The sequence below is a fragment of the Amblyraja radiata genome, chromosome 9, assembly GCF_010909765.2.
Source record: "Amblyraja radiata isolate CabotCenter1 chromosome 9, sAmbRad1.1.pri, whole genome shotgun sequence".
NCBI classification, from domain to species: Eukaryota; Metazoa; Chordata; class Chondrichthyes; order Rajiformes; family Rajidae; genus Amblyraja; species Amblyraja radiata.
In genome coordinates this window covers 17,323,729-17,346,199 of record NC_045964.1, presented here as the reverse complement: position 1 = coordinate 17,346,199, position 22,471 = coordinate 17,323,729, and the positions used below count along the sequence as shown (strand labels likewise).

Here is a 22,471-nt window from a genome sequence, read left to right as displayed (position 1 = left end):
GTAACTAGATATTTTGGTATGTTGGGAATTCATTCCTAGCATATGAAAGGTCTGTTCAAGAGTCTGATATCAGTGGAAAATAAGTGATTGTGGTACAATTATGTGATTTAAAAGATACTTTAACATACTGCGGGAAAGAAGGTGTTCATGACTGCTAGTATGCGCTTTCAAGCTTTTGTATCTTCAGCTCTACAGGAGTGGCGAGAGGTTGGGTGGAGAAAATGACTGGTGTGTGGATCTTGAATATGTTGACTGCTTTCCTGAGGCCGCATGAAATATATTTGTGGGGTCGAGGAGTGGGTATGGCTGGTTTGTGCAATGGGGAATGACCTGTATTCATGAAACTTTACAATTTCAAATGGTCTTGTGCATAGCAATTGCCATACCAAGCTCAAGCTGTAAGGAATACGGGTAGCATGTTTTTAATCATGAGTCTGGAAGTTGGTAAAAGTCATTGGAGACATGCTGAATTTCTGAAGAAGTAGAAGCGTTGATGCGCATTCTTGGCCATAGTGTCAAAATGGTTGGAGTAGGACAATGTTTAGGCCGATGTTTACACCAATAAACTTGGACGGTATCAACCATTTCCACCTCGGCATGATCGATGCAGACTGGGTTATGTGTTACAGCCTGCTTCCTGAAGACTGACTAGCTCTTGCTGATATTGAGGGAGAGGTTGTTGTCTTGATACCATGCTACTAATCTCTCTAACTCCATTGTTCTTAGATTCTGGATTAATTCCTGTAGATTGGAGGGTAGCTAATGTTATCCCACTTTTCAAGAAAGGAGGGAGTGAGAATGCAGAGAATTAGCCTGACATCAGTGTTGGGGAAGATGCTGGAGTCGATTATTGTAATAGCGGTGCATTTGGATAGCAGTAACAGGATCGGTCCAAGTCAGCATGGATTTACGATGGGGAAATCATGCTTGACAAATCTTCTGGAAATTTATGAGGATGTAGCAAGTAAAATGGACAAGGGAGAGCCAATGGATGCAGTGTACCTGGACTTTCAGAATGCATTTGATAAGGTCCCACATAGGAGATTTGTGGGCAAAATTAGAGCACATGGTATTGGCGGTAGGGTATTGACATGGATAGAAAACTGGCTGGCAGGCAGGAAACAAAGAGCAGGGATTAACGGGTCCCTTTCAGAATGGCAGGCAGTGACTAGTTGGGTGCCACGAGGCTTGGTGCTGGGACCGCTGCAATTTACATTATATGATTTAGATGATGGAATTAAAAATAACATTAACAAATTTGCAGATGAGACAAAGCTGCATGACACTGAACTGTGAAGAAGATGCTATGAGGATGCAGGGTGACTTGGACAGGTTGGGTGAGTAGGCAGATTCAGTATAATGTGGGTAAATATGAGGTTATCCACTTTGGTGGCAAGAACAGGAAGTCAGATTATTATCTGAATGATGTCAGGTTAGGATAAGGGGAAGTACGAGACCTGGGTGTCCTTGTACATCAGTCACTGAAAGTAAGCATGCAGGTACAACAGGCAGTGAAGAAAGCTAATGGCATGTTGGCCTTCATAACGAGAGGAGTTGAGTATAGGAGCAAAGAGGTCCTGCAGTTGTACAGGGCCCTGGTGAGAACAAACCTGGAATATTGTGTGCAGTTTTGGTCTCCTAATTTGAGGAAAGACATTCTTGCTATTGAGGGAGTGTAGCGTAGGTTCACAAGGTTAATTCCCGTGATGGCGGGAATGGCATATGATGAAAGAATGGAGCAACTGGGCTTGTGTTACTGGAATTTAGGATTAGAGGGGATCTTCAAGAAACACATAACATTATCAAGGGATTGGACGCGCTAGATGCAGGAAACATGTTCCCGGTGTTGGGGGAGTCCAGAAACAGAGGCCACAGTTTAAGAATAAATGGCAGGCCACTTAGAACTGAGATGAGGAAAAAGTTTTTCACACAGTTGCATTTAAAAGAGAGTTATATAGAGCTTTTTGGGGCTAGCGGAATCAAGGGGTGTGGGGAGGAGGCAGGAACGGGGTACTGATTGTGGATGATCAGCCATGATCACATTAAATGTCTTTACTGGCTCGAATGGCCTACTCCTGCACCTATTGTCTATGTTTCTCCTCTTCTGTCTGTCATGGTTTGAAATCTGGCCCACTATAATAGTGTAGGAAGAAACTGCAGCTGTTGGTTTAAACACAAAAAGCTGGAGTAACTCAGCGGGTCAGACAATATCTCTGGAGAATAAGTGACGTTTTGGGTCGAGACCCTTCAGAGTAAAGAAGGGTCTCAACCTGAAACATCACCTATTCCTTTTCTCCGGAGATGTTGCCTGACCTGCTCAGTCACTCCAACTTAATGTGTCCCACTATAATAGTGTTGTCTGCAAACATGTAAATGGAGTTATACTGGTGCACAACCTTTTATCCGAAGATCCAAATAACGAAAACCTCCGAATAGCGGACATTTTTTCGGTCCTTGAAGAAAGGTCCTTGAAAACGTTCACCGAGGGCGGCCCGCAGAGGTGACAGCGGAACCTCCGGTTGGTCCTCGATGAAAGGGGAACTAAATCCCCATTCATAAAAGAGAAGGTGAGGGTATATTGCGCGGGAGGGTTAATAATTGACAATATGCTGCTGCCTGCCCGCTGAGTTAAAAAGTTCCCACAGTAGACTCACGATACACAGTGTATCGTGAGTCTTGCGTGGGAACTTTTTAACTCAGTGGGCAGGCAGCAGCAGATTGTCGCTCCCTTCAGTTTCACCCCACCTACACCCCTCTGCTTCCCGGCCATGTGTGTGACCCCTTCCCTCCCCTCTCCAGCTCCCCGCCCATTGCACCGGCGCGGGGGCTTTGCACTGTCTTCACGTCGGCAATGCCAGCAGGTCAGTGCCAGTTACCGGAGACGTCAGGACCAACGGGACACCGACCCCCAGGCCCACTGCAAGCACGGAGATCCCAGAGATCCCAGCCCCGTTCCAACTCCAGAGGAAAACTGCAAACTGGCCGGAGACGTCAGGACCACCAGAAGCCGTTCCCCGATGGGCCGCTACGGCGACAAGTGGCAGTTCGCCCACAGCCCGAGCTGTGCCCCCTCATCGGGACACCGACCCCCAGGCCCACTGCAAGCACGGAGATCCCAGATCAGCAACTCCAGCCCAGCCCCGCTCCAACTACAGAGGAACACGCTCCCCGTATGGGCAGAAGCTGATGGTGTGCAAGGTACGTCTTGTTCTTGGGGTCGCGCAGCTCGGGCTGTGGGCGAACTGCCACTTGTCGCCGTAGCGGCCCATCGGGGAGCGGATTCCTCTGGAGTTGGAGGGGGAGGGGGGTATTGTGCTGTTTGATCGCCCCCTACTATCCCAGGGACAGGGAGACAGGACGTTCACCGAGGGCGGCCCACAGAGGTGACAGCGGAACCTCCGGTCGGTCCTGGAAGAAAGGGGAACTAAATCCCCATTCATAAAAGAGACGGTGAGGGTACATTGCGCGGGAGAGTAGGAATCCCAAGACAAAGTTGAGTGAGCGTTCACCGGGGGTGGCCCGCAGAGGTGACAGCGGAACCTCCGGTCGGTCCTGGAAGAAAGGGGAACTAAATCCCCTTCATAAAAGAGAAGTGGAGGGTATATTGCCCGGGAGGGTACATCGCCTACCTGGAAGAAACCGGACATTTTTTCCAGGATGTCGTCTGCACACCAAAGCTCACGTTTGGCGCCAAACGCACGTCGCCTCTGCTGCACACGGATATAAGAGTGTGAAAATGTCGCCTAAGGGCATGTAGCCCCGCTAGGGTGACATGAGTGCGAGAGGCGATTCAATGCTGCGGTCACATTTACAAATTCAGGAATTCATTCAACACACTGCATTTCATACAGACATTTATTCTGCAAGAAAAAACTACATTGAAGACTCAAACCCGCGACTGAGGAACTGCCGGGATCAAGGCGCAAACTCGCGACCTTGCGGATATGAGCCGAGCACTCTACCACTGAGCCAGCCATTAAAATCTACGCTAAATATTTTCCATTCCGAAGGCTGACAAATTCCGAATTACGAAAAGTGTCTGGTCCCAAGGCTTTCGGATAAAAGGTTGTGCACCGCAGAATTTGACCATAGAATGTCTAAAAGAGGGAGAACTATTGCACGGTGCCCGTGTTGGGAATTATTGTGGAAGATTTTGGTTCAGATCCATCTTTGGATGTAGATGTATTGTGCTGGTTGGCACAGGTCTGTCATTGTATACAAGAGGTTCAATAATGAGGGCACAAGTTTGGGATACAGTGCGTGAACATTTTTGTTGGCTCTAACAGCACTTTTAATCAGCTCCTTGAGAGTTTGCACAGGCTCATGATTTGCGGAATTGCCATTCCTGCTACGGTCTTCCTCAGATTTTGTTAGGGCACTTATGTGTGAGTTGGAATTTATTATATTAGTGTTGAGGTTGGACTGAGGAATTGTGTCTATCCTTTTGGATGAGATGGGGGGGTATTGAGAAATGTTTTTTGAAAATAATGCGTTTAACAGCCAGTTTGGCAACTTTGTGAATTGCTTGGTCAAAATAAAACACTTCATGCGAGTAGTTCTTTGACTGTAATTAGGATTGGATATACAGCCCTTTTTGTTCTCTTCTTAAAAAAAAAAAAAAAAAAATTGCCTTGCTGAAGAAATTGTGGGATAAGAGTTGGAGGAATATGAGAAGCTAAGGAATTAGTTGCAGGCATTAATTCATATTAGAACCCACCTACAGAAATTTACACAGACGGCTTTGTAAACATACTGTCCACAGAGCGCAAGGTTCTGGCCCACAGCAGAAGGCTTGCTGTTCAAGACATGGTTTGCATGGCCATGAGACATAGGGGTACAAGCAGTTCTGCAACAAAATGTTTCCATAACACTAAATAGATTTAATGTGAGAGATAAACTACATAGTTTGGGCTAAATTGGCAAATGTGGGTCAAATTTAATTTAGATCTGGAACAAGTGGAACCTAAAAATTTACTTTGGCAAATGACATGCAGAAAAAAACGAGGCTTGCAAAAACAAAACAGTTGTGCGACCTTTTGTGTTTTTAGCTTGCAATAACAAAAATTATTTTAAACCTGTTGAATTTAAATTGGTGAAGACTCTTTTAGAGTCATAGAGTGTGGAAACGGGCCCTTCGTTCCAACTTGCCAACACCAGCCAACATGTCCCAGTTGCACTAGTCCCATCTGCCTGTGTTTGGTCCATATCCCTCCAAACTGGTCCTAACCATGTACCTGTCTAGCTGTTGCTTAAACATTGGGATAGTCCCAGCCCCAACTACTCTGGCAACTTGTTCCATACACCCACCACCCTTTTTGTGAATATGTTACCCCTCAGTTTCCTATCAAATCTTTTCTCCTTCACCTTGAACAAATATCCTCTGGTTCTCGATTCCCCTACTTTGGGCAAGAGATTCTGTGCATCTATTTGGTTCAGATCCATCTTTGGATGTAGATGTATTGTGCTGGTTGGCATGGGTCTGTCATTGTATAAGGGAGGTTCAATAATGAGCGCACAGGTTTGGGGTGCAGAGTGCGCGTATGAACATTTCTTGTTGGCTAATTTTTTTTTTAACGTTTATTTTTTTTTTGAAAATTTTAGCCGCTAAACCCAGCTAACCCTATTGACAATAGTTTTTATAACTTTTCTGTAAAGTGAAATTTCTTTGGAATGCAGCTGTTGCTTTATAGCAGAACTACCTTATGTAATTGGCCCACATTAAACCAGGTATCACACATTCAATTGTTTTATATCATTTTGATACGAGATTGATAAAGCTTCCAGATGCCACTTATTTTATCACTTGGCACATTGCACGTATGTATATATCCAAGCAAAGGTGTTTGAACATGCAGAGGTGTCTTGTCAGTAAAATGTGGTCTGATATAATTCAATGAAACTATTTGTCAGACTCAAAATATTGAAGTAACCAATGTCTTGTAGCTATTGAAAGTATAGTGAGTTACCTGATAGTATCTTAATCCTCAAAAGTATAAAAACTTGATGTACTTTGAGTTTGGGGTGATTTCACTGAGAGGGTTTCCAAGTGAATCTCTGTCATGATGGATAAAGACCTTCATATTGACAACTTCAGTATCTCTGAGTGACCTGGTTCCCTGGTCAGAACAACGAGCATTCATGGATAATCAAAGAGAATGTTCTACAGTTTTTTTAAATGGTACATGGAATTTTAATTTCTGAACAACTAATAGGCTAATGTGGTCTCAAAGATTACTTATTCTTCACTGCATCAATGTCAAGTGTATATTGTAATGGTCTGGAGATACGTTTTTGTCTTTGTATTGAACCAAGAAATGTGAATAGTTCTTTCATTTAGAGGTTAAATTATTGAATTATTTGAAAGTAGTTCATCAGTAAAACAATAGTTGAATCCTAGGACAATGGAAGATTTGTTCTGCTTAGTGCCCACTCATATTTAGTCACTCAAAAAAAAGGTGCTACTGTGATATTCAAAAACGCAGTTTACTTTGTCACAAGTGCCAGAGTTCTAACTGAAATTTGCAGTGGGTGGTAAATGCATGCAGCCCCAACTTGGATGTACGAATATAGACACAAAAAGCTGGACAGGCAGCATCTCTGGAGAGAAGGGAATGGGTGACATTTCGGGTCAAGTCCCTTCTTCAGACTGGTCATTATTGTGCAAAGTACTATTGATACAGAGTCATTATATCATAATAAATACTTTAATTAGAATACATACAAAGACCATCGAAATGAGTACTGTAGGCTTCGAGTTGTAAGTAGAACTAACTAGCATGGCTGCCCACATGCCACCAGGTGGCGGTGGTGTGGAAAATCTGACATGGATTATGGAACGGGTCATCAGCAGCAAAACCAGACTGATCAAATCAGCAATACTGTTTGATCTACATCCCCCTTCTTAGGCTTTTGCCCAAAGGGCAAACATAAAGCATGCAGAAGTAATATGTATATAAAGCTATAAATATTAACTATCATCAACAGTAAAGCAATGGAGGATATGTTGCAAGTAATATAAGTAACGTCGGTTATATTAGTCCAAGATCTGCATCCAGACATAATCCCCGTATCTAGCCACAGGCTTGCTGACCCGTCCTGCTAGTGTACGGTATAGGCCTTCAGCCGTACCCCTCACAGGAGATGTCGCCACAGGCACGGCCTCCATCGGGAGTTTCTTAGCAGGCGACGACTCAACCAGCACAGGTTTCGCAGGGGATTTGTCGACATGCTTCACAGGGGACTTCATCATTGGCACCAGCCCCATTGGCAGTCCTTTTGCAGTTATAGGAACAAAGTCCTGATCCCAGAACTGCACGCCGTTTGCTGTCACATGTCCATTCAGATAATAGTTTCCATCCTCTGTCCATATCACGTCATCTGCATAATCATACTGAACCTGCCTCAATGGCACCGGCTCATTTACTGACAGAATTTGTCGTCTGTTTCGTCTGCCAGATTGAATCAAATAAGTTTCGCCTAACACCTCCTCTCGGTCCGCAAGAACCTACCTGACCTCCCGGTGGCTCAGCACTTCAACTCCCCCTCCCACTCCGAATCCGACCTCTCTGCCCTGGGTCTCCTCGATGGCCAGAGCGAGCAACACTGGAAATTAGAGGAACAGCACCTTATATTCTGCTTGGGGAGTCTGCAGCCTGCGGGCTTGAACATTGAATTCTCCCAATTTTGTTAGCCCTTGCTGTCTCCTCCCCTTCCTTAGCCCTTGGGCTGCCTCCTCCCATCCCCCAGCCCTCGGACTCCTCCTCCTTTTTCCTTCCTTCTCCCCGCCACCCCCTATCAGTCTGAGGAAGGGTTTCGGCCCGAAACGTTGCCTATTTCCTTCGCTCCATAGATGCTGCTGCACCCGCTGAGTTTCTCCAGCTTTTTTGTGTACCTTTGAATCAAATAAGACTTTGGTTCCGGACACACCTCCTTGACCATGCCCATTTGGTCATACCCCTTCTGGGTTTGGAGAAGGACCACCTGGCTCTCCGACAATGGTTTAAGAGGACAACTAGAACGGTTTAAGTACCCCTTCTGCGTCAGTTTTTCACGCTGCAGGCGCGCCCGAACCACCTGGGGTTCGCAGACTTGTGGCTGGAGCAGCTGCTTCGAGACTGGAAGCGTAGCCCTGGTCTGTCTGGAGATGTTGCTGAGCTGGCGAACCGAGTATGGGATCACGTGGAATGTTGCAGAGATTGAGAAGATCCAAGAACACGTCAGACCCGGCCCTGCTGGGCTTCTCCGTGAGCTCCTTTGCACTGCGGACAGCTCGCTCAGCCAGCCCGTTTTACTGGGGGTACTTTGGACTGCTGGTGATGTGCTTAAAATCCCATTCCTTTGCAAAGTCCTTGAAACGCTGGCTTGTGAATTGGCCACCATTATCAGACGTGAGTGTTTGATGTACCCCATGGACCGAAAATTGCCTCGCAAGTTTCTTGACAACCGCCGCAGCAGAAGCAGATCGATCTCAAACCACCTGGAGTAAGAGTCAACCAGGAACCAAGTATTGGTTGCCACGCCAGTCGAAAATGCCAGTAGCTACCATAGACCACTGCAAGTCAGGAGCTGGGTGCTGCAAAAGTGGCACTTTCTGTTGATGTGCACCCTCTGCTGTATATAATCTGACATGGCAGGCCAGAAAAACATGCTCTTTGCTCGTTGCACCGTAGCTTCAGAACTAGGATGACATCTGTGTACCGCGTCAAAGCACTTCTGTTGGAGAGAAGCCGGGATCACTGCCTTGTGGCCCTTTTTTGATAACCCCACCTTCGATGGCCAGTTCGTCTCGGACAGAGAAGTAAGCGGAAGCGAATGCTGGTTGCCAGGCCATCCGTGATTGATGACTGAGGCGAGCATCTGCAGGGTGGCATCTTCTGTCGTGCGAACCACCAAAGTATCCAGTTGTGAAGGAAGTGAAATCAAGTGTCCATTTCTGATGTGTTCTGGGCGCTCGACCTCCTGGGAGCACGGGATAAGGTGTCAGCCAGATACATGCGCTTACCCTGCTTGTAAGTGACAGAGATATCGTACTTCTGGAGCTGCAGCATCATTCTCTGCAGCCGTGCCTGCTTGTTTAAAATGGTAACCAAAGGTTGGTGGTCAGTCTCTATGATAACAGCCTTGCCAAAAATGTGCAAAGACCACTGCCAGTAATTCTCGATCTGAGCATACCTCGTCTCCGTGTCCGTCATCGTCCTGGAAGCATAAGCAACAGGCTGCTCATGTTGCACAGAGGACGTACTGGGATGCGTCACAGGTCAAAGTAACAGGTCGATTGACATCGCAATAAGCCAGGGTCGGTGGGCACGACATCTGACGTTTAAAATTGTCAAAAGCATGTTGCTGCTGTTCGTGCCATGTCCAGGCAGTGTCTGTGTGAGTAAGCTGCTGCAAGGGAGCTGAGATCTCACTGAAGTTGGGAACAAATTTTCCGAGGTAATTAACCATGCCCAGAAATTTCTGCAGGCCTGCAACATCAGTGGGTGTGGACATTTCGCTAACAGCCACAGACTTAGAAGGATCCGCCTTGAGACCATCAGCCGTGGAAAATATGCCACACGTAGCTCACCTGGTTAACACAGAACTGACATTTTTGGGGATTCAGTTTTAAGTTCACTTCCCTGGCACGCTCGAGTACCTTCTTCAAGTTGGCATCATGTTGTTCCATGTCTTTGTCACTAACAATTATATCGTCCACAATGATCGCGCAAGGGTATCTGTCAAACAGTTGCTCCATGGAGTTCTGAAACACTTCACTGGCTGAACTGATACCAAATGGAATGCGCAAAAATCTGTAGCAGCTGAAAGCAGTGCTGAAGGTGGTACGCATGAAGGAGCTCTTGGTGTCTAATACAGAGAATACCGTTGGATCACCCATGTGGGCAGCTACCTCCTCCACTGTACGCTTGGAGTGATGGGGCATTTTGAGTGCTGTGTTCAGTTCCCTCAGATTAATACATATACAAATCTCCTGTTTATTTCTCTTTGTAGCAGCCACCATTGAGGACACTTAAGTCTGTGTGTTATGAAACAGATGATGACTCCAAATGCCACCATCGTGTCCAGTTCGGCTTTGACCTGGTCTCTCGGTTGCGGAGGGGGGAGGGGGTGGGCGCGGTCTGCGGCATCACACACACGCACACTAACCACCCCACACACACACACACACACATTAATCCCCCCTCCTTGATATATTAATATTATTCATTCGCCCTTCCTCCATTCCCCACCCTATCCACTCGCACATAGCCCCAACTGCGCAGGAGCGGCCGGAGGGTGTGGGGGAGGGGGAAGAGGGGTAGAGATTGAGGGGTAGGGGGATTGCGGCGTCACAGGGGAGGGTTGGTCCCCAAATGCAATAATCCACCACTCACCCACAGGTCCCAATACTCACCACTCCCTAGAGAGGGGGGGGGGGGGGCGGGTGGTGTAGAGAGGGAGTGGTGGCCGAGAGGGAGGGAGGGGGGGACAAAGGCGGGGGCAGGTGCGGAAAGGAATGGGGGGCAGAGGGAGGGGGGTAGAGAGAGGGAAGTGGTAGAGAGGGGGTAGGGAGTGAGGGAAGTAGAGAGGGAGGGGGTAGAGACCCCACCCCATCTCCCTCCTCATTTCCCTCATCCTCCTCTTCTCACTCCCTTTCCCCGCCGCATCACCTACCAGGCCGTAGAGCAGCGTCAGGGCCTGGAACTCGGCCTGGTTCTCGTACTCATCCCACCCCTAGCTGTATACTGCAGCCGTCAGCTTGGCTGCCGCATGGTCTCCAGTCCAGGCCCGACTTCAGCTCCGGGCTCGTCCCTGACCCCGTCACGTCCTTGGTTCAACCGGCGGATTCTTTTTCGGCACCGGTCACGGCCCCATGCCAAGCCCAGAGCTCGGCCCTTACTCCAGCTCCAGGCTCTGCTCCATCCCAGGCCCAGTCGCAGGGCTTGGCCTGTGGCAGCAGCTTAACCACCAACCCGAGGACGCCGACTAGCGAGGCCGCGGGTTGGTGTCGACCCGAGGACCCGACTAGCGATGGATTGATTTTTTTTTTGTGTTTGGAGCGCTTGAGTCCCCCTCACGTGCGGAGTGTCCCGTCGTGCCTCGCGAGTTGATTGTGACGGCAGTCGGAATTTTTCTTCTTCAAAATGATAACATTGAAAACTTTAATATTTTGAAGCTGTTAGTAACTTGTTAAATATAGATTGAAATGTGACGGTAAGACATTTATTCGGCCGGCGGAAAAAATGTGAGTAGCATGTGTGAAAATGGGAAGGCGGTGGCCTAGCGTTTGGGAGAAGATACAAATTAAGGAGATTAAAAGAAAGCAAACACAACCCTGCATACACACAGATACGAGAACAAAGGGAAGAGCTTTAGTATAATACTAGACCAAGTGGGACACGTTTCGGGGGGGGGGGGGCGTCACACACACATTAACCACCACACACACTAACCACACACACACACAGTGGGAGAGGGGGGGTAGGGAGGACGGGGGAGAGACAGAGGGGGAGCCATGCGAGCGGGCTGCGGGGCCCACGGCGAGCGGGCGGCGACCAAATGACTGCGAGTCGGGAAGGGGGGGGGGGTGACATAACTCACTGTGCCTTGAAAACTGCGCAGCAGGCTGTGCGCGGAAAACAGTACGCAGCAGACTGTGCTTGGAAGACAGTGTGCAAGCTGACTCATTGTGACGTCATCGGCTCATTTATTTTCTAAGTTATTTGAAATTTTGGAACATTTACATAAATAACTCGAGAAATAATGCATGAAGTTTTTCAGATAAGGCGATTTTTGACATCACCGCGTAAATCTCTATCGGAGTATGTAAAAAATTCACCGTTAGCGCATCGTGTTTTCGAGGAGATGTGAATCGCACACGAACATCACACATCACACATCCAAGATCAGAGTTTTATGTAAACAAAGGGGGTAGTTGGCGTGTGTGCGGGGGGGCTAGTTAGTGTGTGTGTGGGGATGGTTAATGTGTGTGACACCGCATGCCGCCCCGCCCCCCACCGCACGTTGAGGGAACAGACTCTACGGGTCTGCACTTGGTCTAGTATATAGATAAATAGATTTTAAATGGTTTTGAATCGGCTTCCATCCTTTCCAGTAGTACATTCCAGATTTCAATCACTGTAAAAAATAATTTCATTCAAACCAAATAGCAAATTCTTATAATACATGTGATCTCTTTTGGCTAACTTGACGTGCATGAATGTGGAAATTAATGTTACTTTTTTGTTAAAGATTTACATTAAACCATTCCTCATCATGTATTAAAAGCGTTTGGCCTTTTTATTTTGTTTTAAATTAAAACTGAAGACTGAGGGCAGAAAATTGTGTGTTTCTTTTGCAGGGTTTTGTTTGAGAAGGTGATACATCCTTCAAAATGGCGGAGGCAGAGTGGGAGCTGAGTAAGGAGAATGTTCAGCCTTTGAAGCAAGGCAGAGATGTGGGCACACTGAAAGATGTACTTGCACAGCATGAAGGCCAAAGTCAGATCAGTATTAAGGATCAGTTTTGGTAAGTAGTACTGTCTGCAGGATTCACAATTGTGTACTAGAGCACTATACTTGAGTATTTTGGTGCCAGGTCTTGATAAGACTGAGTCCATGATCAGTGTTAAAAGTGGAACATGTGAACTACCCTGAAAATTAGAAGGCCCTGAAGTTAGTATGAGTATCCTAACTACTAGGATTTGTGGTGTTTGAATTGTCAGCACCATCTTTGTCTGCCCATTGATTGAATGTCATTTAATATTGTTATACAATAACGGGAAGTATGGGTGTGTTTGTGTAGGAAGGAACTGCGGATGCTGGTTTACACCGAAGATAGACACAAAATGCTGAAATCACTCAGCAGGTCAGGCAGCATCTTTGGTGAAAAGGAGGGAGACATTTTGGGTCAAGTCCGAAGAAGGGTCCTGAGCCAAAACGTCGCCACCTCCTTCTCCAGAGACACTGCCTGAACCGCTGAGTTAATCCAGCATTTTGTGTCTATCTTAAGTCTAAGTGTGCAGTTTGATTAGGAGGAGCACATTTATACTTAAATCTTTGAGTTGTGCTATGCAGTTTTTTAAATCTACATGTCTCATCTTGAAGTAAGGAATTGTTTTTGAGAGGTATATGATTCAGAGAACGGTAATCATTTTCTAATTATCGTGCAATGGAAATATGCTTCAAACCAGGGTTCTAGGTGGGTGGATTTTGAATTGATGTTGAGAACATACTCCATTGCGTAACACTGAAGGTAACCGTCGACCACTTTGGGAAGCCCAGTTGCTTACTTTTGCTGAAGGATACTTGTGTTCATTTGGCCATTGGTGACAAATTAAAGGTCATCACGTTCTTGGTGTCAACCCAAATTATTCTTGTAATTCATTTTCTTTTCATGATGAAATTTATATTGGAATTTGTCTTCAATGAAAACATCCTTGTGGTTCTTTTACAAACACTTATGTGATTCAAGTTCTTTGGATCAAGTTTATTCTAAAATTGACAAGAGATATTCTTGGAAGAGAACCAATCTGTGGGTGGAAATGATCGGATGATATTTTGGGTTGGGAGCCGCTTCCTGATTGCTTATTCATACTTGCATATTTGTAGTTAGGAACTTGGTTCTAAGTGGGCAGTTAATAGTAAAGGGAAATTTTAGAAGTCAATTAAGCTATAAACCCACACATCTTTGGATTTGTGGGAGGAACTCAACGTGGTCATGGGGATAACGTGCAAACTCCATAAGGATAGCACCTGATATCAGGATCAAACCTGGGTTTCTGGTGCGTGAGGTAGCAGCTCTACCTGTCCAAGTGCTGCTTGCTAACTGCTAGGCTGGGTTATAGCTGCCCAGCAGGTGGATTTATTGCTGTAATAGCTATCTGATTGCGGCGTGGGGAAGGGATGGGTGTTAGTTATACCTCTGTTGTGACCTTCCAGAATTTCATAATTCTCTTGGCATGACAAACTGAATGGAAGGTAGATGGGTACTGCTTTCCCCTTTTAAAGTCTGAGTCTGAAAAGTCTGGGCAAGACTTTGAAAGCAATCCTCTAAATAAGGTCTAAGCAGGAAACTGAGCTTTTATTCAGCGAGTGTTTCTATTATGTCAAATCACTGATCAATGAGCTTGTGTAATATCGCTAACCTGTAGGTTCACATGAGAAGGAATGGGTGATGTTTCGGGTCGAGGCCCTTCAGTCTGAAGAAGGGTCTCAACCCGTAATGTCACCCATTCCTTCTCTCCAGAGCTGCTGCCTGTCCTGAGTTACTCCAGCATTTTGTGTCTATCTTTGGTGTAAACCAGCATCCTACATGCCTGGCCCAGTTAATTCTGCTGTAGTGAGGACATTCGACTTGTCCTTCATCAGTTTGAACAGCTTCCCTGTTCTGACAGCTGCTTCACTATATCAGTTTGGAAGTTTAAAATTTACTCCTCAAACGGGTGGAATTTATGGAATTGATGGGTTTTCAGGAGCTATATAATTCAATTCCTTCTGTGAAAGCAGGCAATGAATGACTTGGGCTTTGCCATTCTGCAAGAGAGTCTCCAAACACAGTGTACCATAATTTGGCAGCAGCCCATATTTCTTTGCTAATATTAATAAATACTAATGTTAGTATTGCAATGTAAATACTAGTATTGTAATATTTATAAATACTAATGTTAGGACCTGAAACATCAGGCCGCCGTTGCGGCGACTGTGGAGACCTCGATAGGTCCCGACCATGGGTGAACGGGAGGAAGATGAAGATGACTGGACTTTGTTGCCTTTCCTCACAGTGGGAAATGTTGATTCTGCTGTGGGGGGATGTTTTCATGTTCTATGTTAAATTCTATAGTGTTGTGTTTATCTTATTTGTGTGCTGCATGGTAACTCAAATTTCACTGCGCCATTTGGTGTATGTGACAAATGTCCTTTGTAGTAGAAGGCTCACTGTTGGATCATGTTTATTTTTCAGGGCCTTTGAGACAGAAATCCGTTCTTATGCTGGGAACGACCCTCTAGATGTTTGGGATAGGTAAGTAGATTTGATTGTGTTGATCTTGGGTTATTTGTTGAAGGTCAGCAAATTTTGAGCGAAATTTGCAAAGATACTTCTAAGAAGTAGTAATGAAAGATTCAGCTTGTCCATTGTAAAATTGAATAGTGATTGGGGGAAAAAAGCAGAGTTAGAAAATGTGTACACTTGATTGGCGCTGGAAACAAAAAAAAGTTTGGTTAGGAGAAAAGGGGAATATTTTAAGGTGCTGATATGAAAACATTCAAACAATCAAGTTCAAGTTCAAGTTTATTGTCATGTGTCCCTGATAGGACAATGAAATTCTTGCTTTGCTTCAGCACACAGAACATAATAGGCATTGACTACAAAACACATGAATAAATAAACTGATAAAGTGCAAATAACAAATAATGGGTTATTAATGTTCAGAGTTTTGTCCGAGCCAGGTTTAATAGCCTGATGGCTGTGGGGAAGTAGCTACTCCTGAACCTGGTCGTTGCAGTCTTCAGGCTCCTGTACCTTTTACCTGATGGTAGCAGGGAGATGAGTGTGTGGCCAGGATGGTGTGGGTCTTTGATGATACTGCCAGCCTTTTTGAGGCAGTGACTAAATCCCCTCGATGGAAGGAAGGTCAGAGCCGATGATGGACTGGGCAGTGTTTACTACTTTTTGTAGTCTCTTCCTCTCCAGGGTGCTCAAGTTGCCGAACCAAGCCACGATGCACCAAGCCAGCATGCTCTCTACTGTGCACCTGTAGAAGTTAGAGAGAGTCCTCCTTGACAAACCGACTCTCCGTAATCTTCTCAGGAAGTAGAGGCGCTGATGTGCTTTCTTGATAATTGCATCAGTATTCTCGAACCAGGAAAGATCTTCAGAGATGTGCATGCCCAGGAATTTGAAGCTCTTGACCCTTTCAACCATTGATCCGTTGATATAAACGGGACTGTGGGTCCCCATCCTACTCCTTCCAAAGTCCACAATCAGTTCCTTGGTTTTGCTGGTGTTGAGGGCCAGGTTATTGTGCTGGCACCATATGGACAGTTGCTCAATCTCTCTTCTATACTCGGACTCATCCCCATCAGTGATACGTCCCACGACAGTGGTGTCGTCAGCGAACTTGATGATGGAGTTCGCACTATGACCGGCTACGCAGTCATGAGTATAGAGTGAGTACAGCAGGGGGCTGAGCACGCAGCCTTGAGGTGCTCAGCCATCAAGTGTTTATATTTAAAAAAAAAAAAAAAACTTAATTGCAGATACGTAGATTAGAATAAAATTGGTAAATGTAACAATGGAACTAAATGATTTTCAAGATACAGTGTTCTTGTACAAAGGAGAAGAGAGGGTATCAAAAGATGGAGTTCTTTTGATGTATGAAAGTAGAGATTGAAAGGAAAGATGAATACTTGTTTATTGAAACAACCGTGAAGAAAATAGATTTTTTTTTTAATGGAATGGGGAGATTTGGGTAACTCAACCAAAGGGTATGAGCCTAATGGCACTAAAGTTACTTGTTCTGAATGGGATTTTTTTGTGAAAATTTGTGGGGTGCTAAAACTCTGAAGCTGTCTTTCTATTGTACCAACTAAATACTTTTGACTTATTTTCATTGAAACAGGTACCTTAAATGGACAGAACAGGTGTATCCACATGGTGGAACAGATAGTAATCTCTCCGCATTGTTGGAGAGAAGTGTAAGAACCTTCCTAAAGAATGACCAATACTACAGCGATCTACGGTACCTTTGTCACTGGCTAAAATTTGTAAGTGCATTTATTAAATTACTTGCTGTCTTCTATGACTTTTACATCTGTCCTATTTGTTACTCAGTTATGAATGTTGTTTGCTCCTGTAATGTGTGCTATATAGTGAAGGTCAGTAATATTTAGTACTTTTGATGGGGTGATGTTAAAGCAGAATACATGTTTGAAGGCATTTACCTGGGGCTGGAGAATCCAATTATAATAATAATACATTTTATTTGTGGGCGCCTTTCAAAAGTCTCAAGGACACCTTACAGAATTTAACAAGAGTAAAAAACATATAATCGGAATAAAATAAATAATAAAGACATCACAAATTAAAGACAGAATTCGATCCAAAGACAAAAAAATCAAAAACACAATGTGAAGAGAGAGCAGCAGCAGCTAAACCGCGCCAGCGTACACTCTCCCTTCCGACAGCCATCTTGGACACAAACTAAAATAATCACGTACACACAAAAATCATCCCCCCACAATGGTTACCACTGTGGGGGAAGGCACAATGTCCAGTCCCCATCCCCAGTTCTCCCAAAGTCAGTCCTATTGAGGCCTCCGCTATTGCCTCTACGGAGGCCCGATGTTCCTGGCCGTTCTCGCCGGGTGCTGTTGCCCTGGCATCGGGAGAGTCCTCTCAGCGGTTGGGCCACCTGGAACGGCCGCTTCCTTACCGAAGACCGTGGTTTCCGAAGCCGACAAGGCCGCGCCGGTTTGGAGCTCCCAGGCTCCCGATGTTGAAGTCGGCGCCGCCCGCTCCACTCCGCATCCCGGAGGTGTTGAACTCGGCGGTGGATAGGGGAATCGATTATTTAAGATTAAGATGAGGAAAATTTGTAAATTTCCAATTCTTGCAAATAATCAAAGGAAGTGATTAGGTTGAAAATTGAATGTTGGCATGCTTGATCTTTTATTTCTTAGGTTCTTGTTTTAATGTAAACTTACTCACAGTTACTTTTTAGTCAACTTTTCCCTAATGCTAACTTTCTCTTGTTTGCTCACGTTAATAGAAACATGGGCTTGCTTGCCATTGAGTGCCATCAATCTTCCAGTATATAAATGAAGATCATGTTGAAGCTGAGTGCGGACTATAAATAAGTCTTGGCTATTTAATTCTAAAAAAACAATTCTTTAATCGAGAACTTCAAAGATCATGGCAACGCTATCACTTATTTAAACCAGTTGTTTTGCCCCTTCATGGTTTTTTTTTTACATGGGATATAGGTGTCAATAGCAAGGCCAGTACCACAGTCCATCCTTGCTGTCCTCTTTTGATTAGATTGTTGAGATTCAACAATGGTGAAGGACCATGATATATTCCTAAATCAAGGTGATTATAATGGAGGAGAATTGTGTTTGGTGTTGCTGCCATGTGCCTGCAGCCTTTGTCCTTGCTGGCACTAGTGCAAGATCTGCAATGCACTATTAGTTCCCTTGGTGTGTGATTCTATTTTGAAGATGATATGCACTGCAATTATAGTATACTGATGGTGAAGGAGTGAAAGCTCATGGTGAATGGGAGTGTCTATAAAGAGGGCTGCTTTGCCTGGATGGTTTTGAGCTTCAAGTGTGGAGCCAATGTACGTCATGAAAGATCCAGAACATGTCCTTTCTTTGAAAATGTGTAATTGAATGGATTTTGAAAGTGGTAAAATGCCTTATCTTGTAGAACCAAGGAGTGCTAATAAAAGGAGAATTGCATGCAGTCTTCATGGCCTTTGTTGAGGTGTGCACAGGAAGCACTAGCTGAATCATTGCCTCATCAATTATTTATATAATGCTTTACCTGCAATTTCCAAAATTGATTCCCAGCTTTTACAATTAATATCTTCTAGATTGATTACTGTACTGATCCACTGGAAGTCTTTGATTTCTTGACAAGCAAAGGAATCGGTGTCACACATGCTGTTCTTTATATTTCCTGGGCTGAACAATACGAGCTTCTAGGGAACAATAGAAAGGCAGAGGCTGCCTTGCAAGAAGGGATTCGACTCCAGGCTGAACCCCGTGAAAAATTGCAGCACCATCTTAGGTAACTGCTTGTTGTATATCTAGGACTTGAAATTTTGTTTTTATTTTAACTCATTGGTATGTTTTTATAATTCAGGCAAACCCCTTATTAATTATTTACATCAGTGAAAATATGTATCAACTTTAAGTACAACTAAATCAAAGTTACAAAGTTTATCGCTTCTGTCCTGGAATAGTCTTAATTGTTAATAATACATTATCAAAATATTAAAAACTGGGGTTAAATTACAGGCCCAAATTGATTTGGAAAACCCATTGTAGTAAATAATGGCGTAATTTTAATAAGTCTTAGAGCGTGGAAACTGGTCCTTCAGCCATACTTGCCCACCGGCCAACATGTTCCATCTACACTAGTCCCACCTGCCTGCATTTGGCCCATATCCCTCTAACCCTGTCCTCTCCATGTATCTATTTAAATGTTTGGGGAATGTCACGATGGTGCCAGGCTCGACTACCTCCTCGTTCCATATACCCAACACCCTTTGTGTGTATAGGTTACTCCTCAGGTTCTTATTAAGGATGAGAAACAACCTTCCACCATTACCCTCTGCATCCTTCCATGAGTTGGTGCAGATTGCCTGCTATTTTGTCATTGGTAATCTAATTTCAAGCAAACAAATGAAAACGAGTAAGCACTTGTACCTGCTTTGCCACACAATATATATTCTGTTGGCATCTAATCAAAGACCTGAAAGTCTCAGTGCAGCTCATCCACTTATTCCTCTCAGTGAATGCTGATTATTTCAAGTTTAAAAAAAAACTTTTTTTCTCCCTTTGATAAATCAATATTGACTGCCAATTTTGGTATTTTTCGAAGTGCCCTGTTAATAGTTAGTTGATTTTATTATTTTTCCTACTGTAGCCAAGCCAACTGTGTTATTGTTCCATTTGCTTTCTTTCCTCTATAAGGGCATGAAATTGTGGAAATTCTGTCCTATTTCCAGGAAGCTTGTGAAGATTGACACAACATTTATTTAAATTATCTGCCATTCCTTTAATTCCCTTTTGTTCTTTTTTTCTAAGATCTTTTCAATCGCGAATATGTAGGCAAGTTGTGGCTGCCATAAATGAAGGAGGATCAAATGAAGTATTAGATCCTGAGCCTGTTCAATCGCAAAGAACAACTCTTGGAGAACTAAAACGCAGTGGACGAAAAAAAGTCTTGGCACCAGTCAACAGGATTGGAAGTTCTATGATATGTAGGTTTGTTTTCTGCTGAATGGATCTGTGTAATATGACATTAACACTTGCAGTGGGCATTGTAGAGAAGAAAGGTGAAGTGGGGTTGAGGATATGATGGAGAGCCAAATTTTGTCTCTGATATTTTGAACTAGTTGCTTGACCTGATGGGCAGCTGGGCAGTAATTTGTCGATTGTAACATAACTGAAAACAGCACGTCGTCATAAAATTGGATTATCTCTATCTCTCGAATGGATTTTTCTTTCTCTCTCTGCCCCTTGCATCCTTCATCCTGTCTGATGGTCGTGACCCACCATCCTTGTTGTAATGTTTTTTCATGTTGGAGGAATGCCCTTTTTAATTCTGGCGTGGGGGTCATTTGGGATGTACAGCACCGGAGTGGGCTCTTCAGCTTTCCAATTCAATGTTGGTCATCACATGCCCATTTCCATTAACTTTTTTTCCCCACAACTTCCTCAATTTTCCTTTGTCTTTTTCTCCCTCACTCTTTGTTAACTTACCAATCCCAACATCTTTGAGATGTGCAAAGACACTGGAGCACCCAAGGGAAACGCATGTGGCTACAGAAAGAATGCAAATTCCACCGGTCTGGAGGTCAGGACTGAACCCAAGTTGCTTCAGCAGTGAGGTAGCAGCTCTGAAGCTGCTGTTTTGAAATCTCAAAATGGTTTCTGAAACTGATCCCTTGGAAGTTTTGCTTTTGCTGATTGGGATCATCTTAGTTACACAGGATTGAATAAATTGTTTAGTGGATTGGGGGGGGGGAGGGGGGGGATTGTTTGATGTAGCGCTCGTCATTTTTTTTATACTTTTGCAGTTACTATGCACCCATCTTTCATATTTTGGTCAACATATCTGGCAACACTAAATATATTTTCAAAAGGCATTCCTTTCCCTTCAGAATGACTTAAATTGTGCTCTCAATTGCCCATCTACCTTATCGTCATACTAAGCACCTCTGCCACTTCTCTGTAATGTTGCCAAAATCCTTAAACCTCTCAAAGACATTAACCTTTATCTCAATTCCACCCACCTCTTTGGTCTGTATTACTATACTGATATCTGGCAATATTCTGGTATTGGCCTTGCGGAGGCCTTGACATTCTGTGTCGATGTAATACCCTGATTTGGTCACAGTCCTTAGCGGTGGCCTAAACACTGTTTGCAAAAAAGTTTCTAATCTGCTCTTGTAATATCTGTTTCCTGTTGCACTAAATGTTGTGTTTCGAATGCAGAGAAAATGAGTTGATGAGGGTATGTTCTGCTAGTGTAGAACTTAGTTTGCCACTTTGTAAGCATGAACTTTACTTTTCAGCACAAAGGCAAGGGTTTGGGCAGCATGTGGTTTCCAGTCAAGATCAGAATGGCACATTTGAAGTATTCAATGAAAACCAATTGAGCAACCAGCCTTCAGACCATCCAAGGTTAACAGACGAACAATGGTCCACACTTCCTGCAACTTCTGCAAAGGAGAATGAAATCAAACCAGGACAGTGGAATTCTTTGGGGGTATGTATTTCAATGAAGTGAGTGAGGATGCAGTTGTGCAAAATTTTAAACTGGTATTGATATTAATTGCCTTTTGGTTCAATAGCATTCTGGTGTCCAATCCAAAGACTGGATTGAATACCCATTGCATGCTTTTGAGAAACCAAAAGGCAATTAATATCACTACCAGTTTAAAATTATTGGGTAAAGGTGGAATTGCTCTTTTGAGAACGTTCTTTCTTTTGGCTGTTTCTGTCCAAACATATCACTGTAATGACCTCTTTCTGCTGAGTTTGTGAATTGTATTTATTTTTAAAGAAAATCTTGTAATACACAGACATGAGATTTCTTCGAGGACCCGCTGATTTTGAAATTTGTTAAATAAAAATCTAAATCTCTTTAAATCGCTGTGGGGGCGGGACTGATGGTCGAGGGCGCTGATCGGACGAGGGATTGAGGATAGAGCGGTGACTGGTGGAGGGAGACATTCGGGAGCAGGACAAGGCGGGCCTGGTGGAGCGAGGCAAAGATCATAGAGCGGAGCAAGAAACTCCACTCGGCAAAAAAGCCGTAGTACTTCATGGGTAATTTTTCGCGCTATCTTGATGTGCTCGTGATTACCGTCATCTGGTCCACATCTACATCTACAACTCACTGACTGAATGATACAGACGTCCTGACTGAAAATCACACGCTTCAGATCAATTATTTTAGGATAAGCCTTTCTAGAGAACATGCTACATTTTGCTTCGCCCATTTTCAAAATATAAAAGTTTGAATTTGCCGTTTGATTGGTATAAGGAGACTACAAAGCTAGTAATATCTATTTTTTTACACACTTACTTTCTACTTTTGGGTATTTATGTCAATTGTGGCTCATGGAATTTTCTCCCACACTACTAGTTATATTCGTAACAACATATTTAAGTACCTGAAATTTTCGATCTTTCCCAACCCTTAAAAATGTCCGAAGAAGGGACCCGACCCTAAACGTCGCCTAGCCATTCCCTCC

At 44.2% G+C, this 22,471-nt stretch overlaps 1 protein-coding gene across 4 annotated transcripts in view; it reads left to right on the top strand.

Moving 5' to 3' along the window:
- bub1b (BUB1 mitotic checkpoint serine/threonine kinase B) overlaps positions 1-22,471 on the top strand; it is a 69,213-nt gene that overhangs the window by 2,832 nt on the left and 43,910 nt on the right. For 2 of the 4 annotated variants that reach the window (XM_033026792.1, XM_033026794.1), the window contains exons 2-7: positions 12,341-12,507; positions 14,941-15,000; positions 16,601-16,745; positions 18,575-18,771; positions 19,794-19,969; positions 21,287-21,480. In XM_033026792.1, coding sequence (XP_032882683.1) covers positions 12,374-12,507; positions 14,941-15,000; positions 16,601-16,745; positions 18,575-18,771; positions 19,794-19,969; positions 21,287-21,480 — 906 coding nt within the window. In that variant the 5' untranslated portion in view covers positions 12,341-12,373. Of the gene's footprint in view, positions 1-12,338; positions 12,508-14,940; positions 15,001-16,600; positions 16,746-18,574; positions 18,772-19,793; positions 19,970-21,286; positions 21,481-22,471 lie in introns of all 4 variants that reach the window. The other 2 variants (XM_033026791.1, XM_033026790.1) reach the window with 1 other exon arrangement.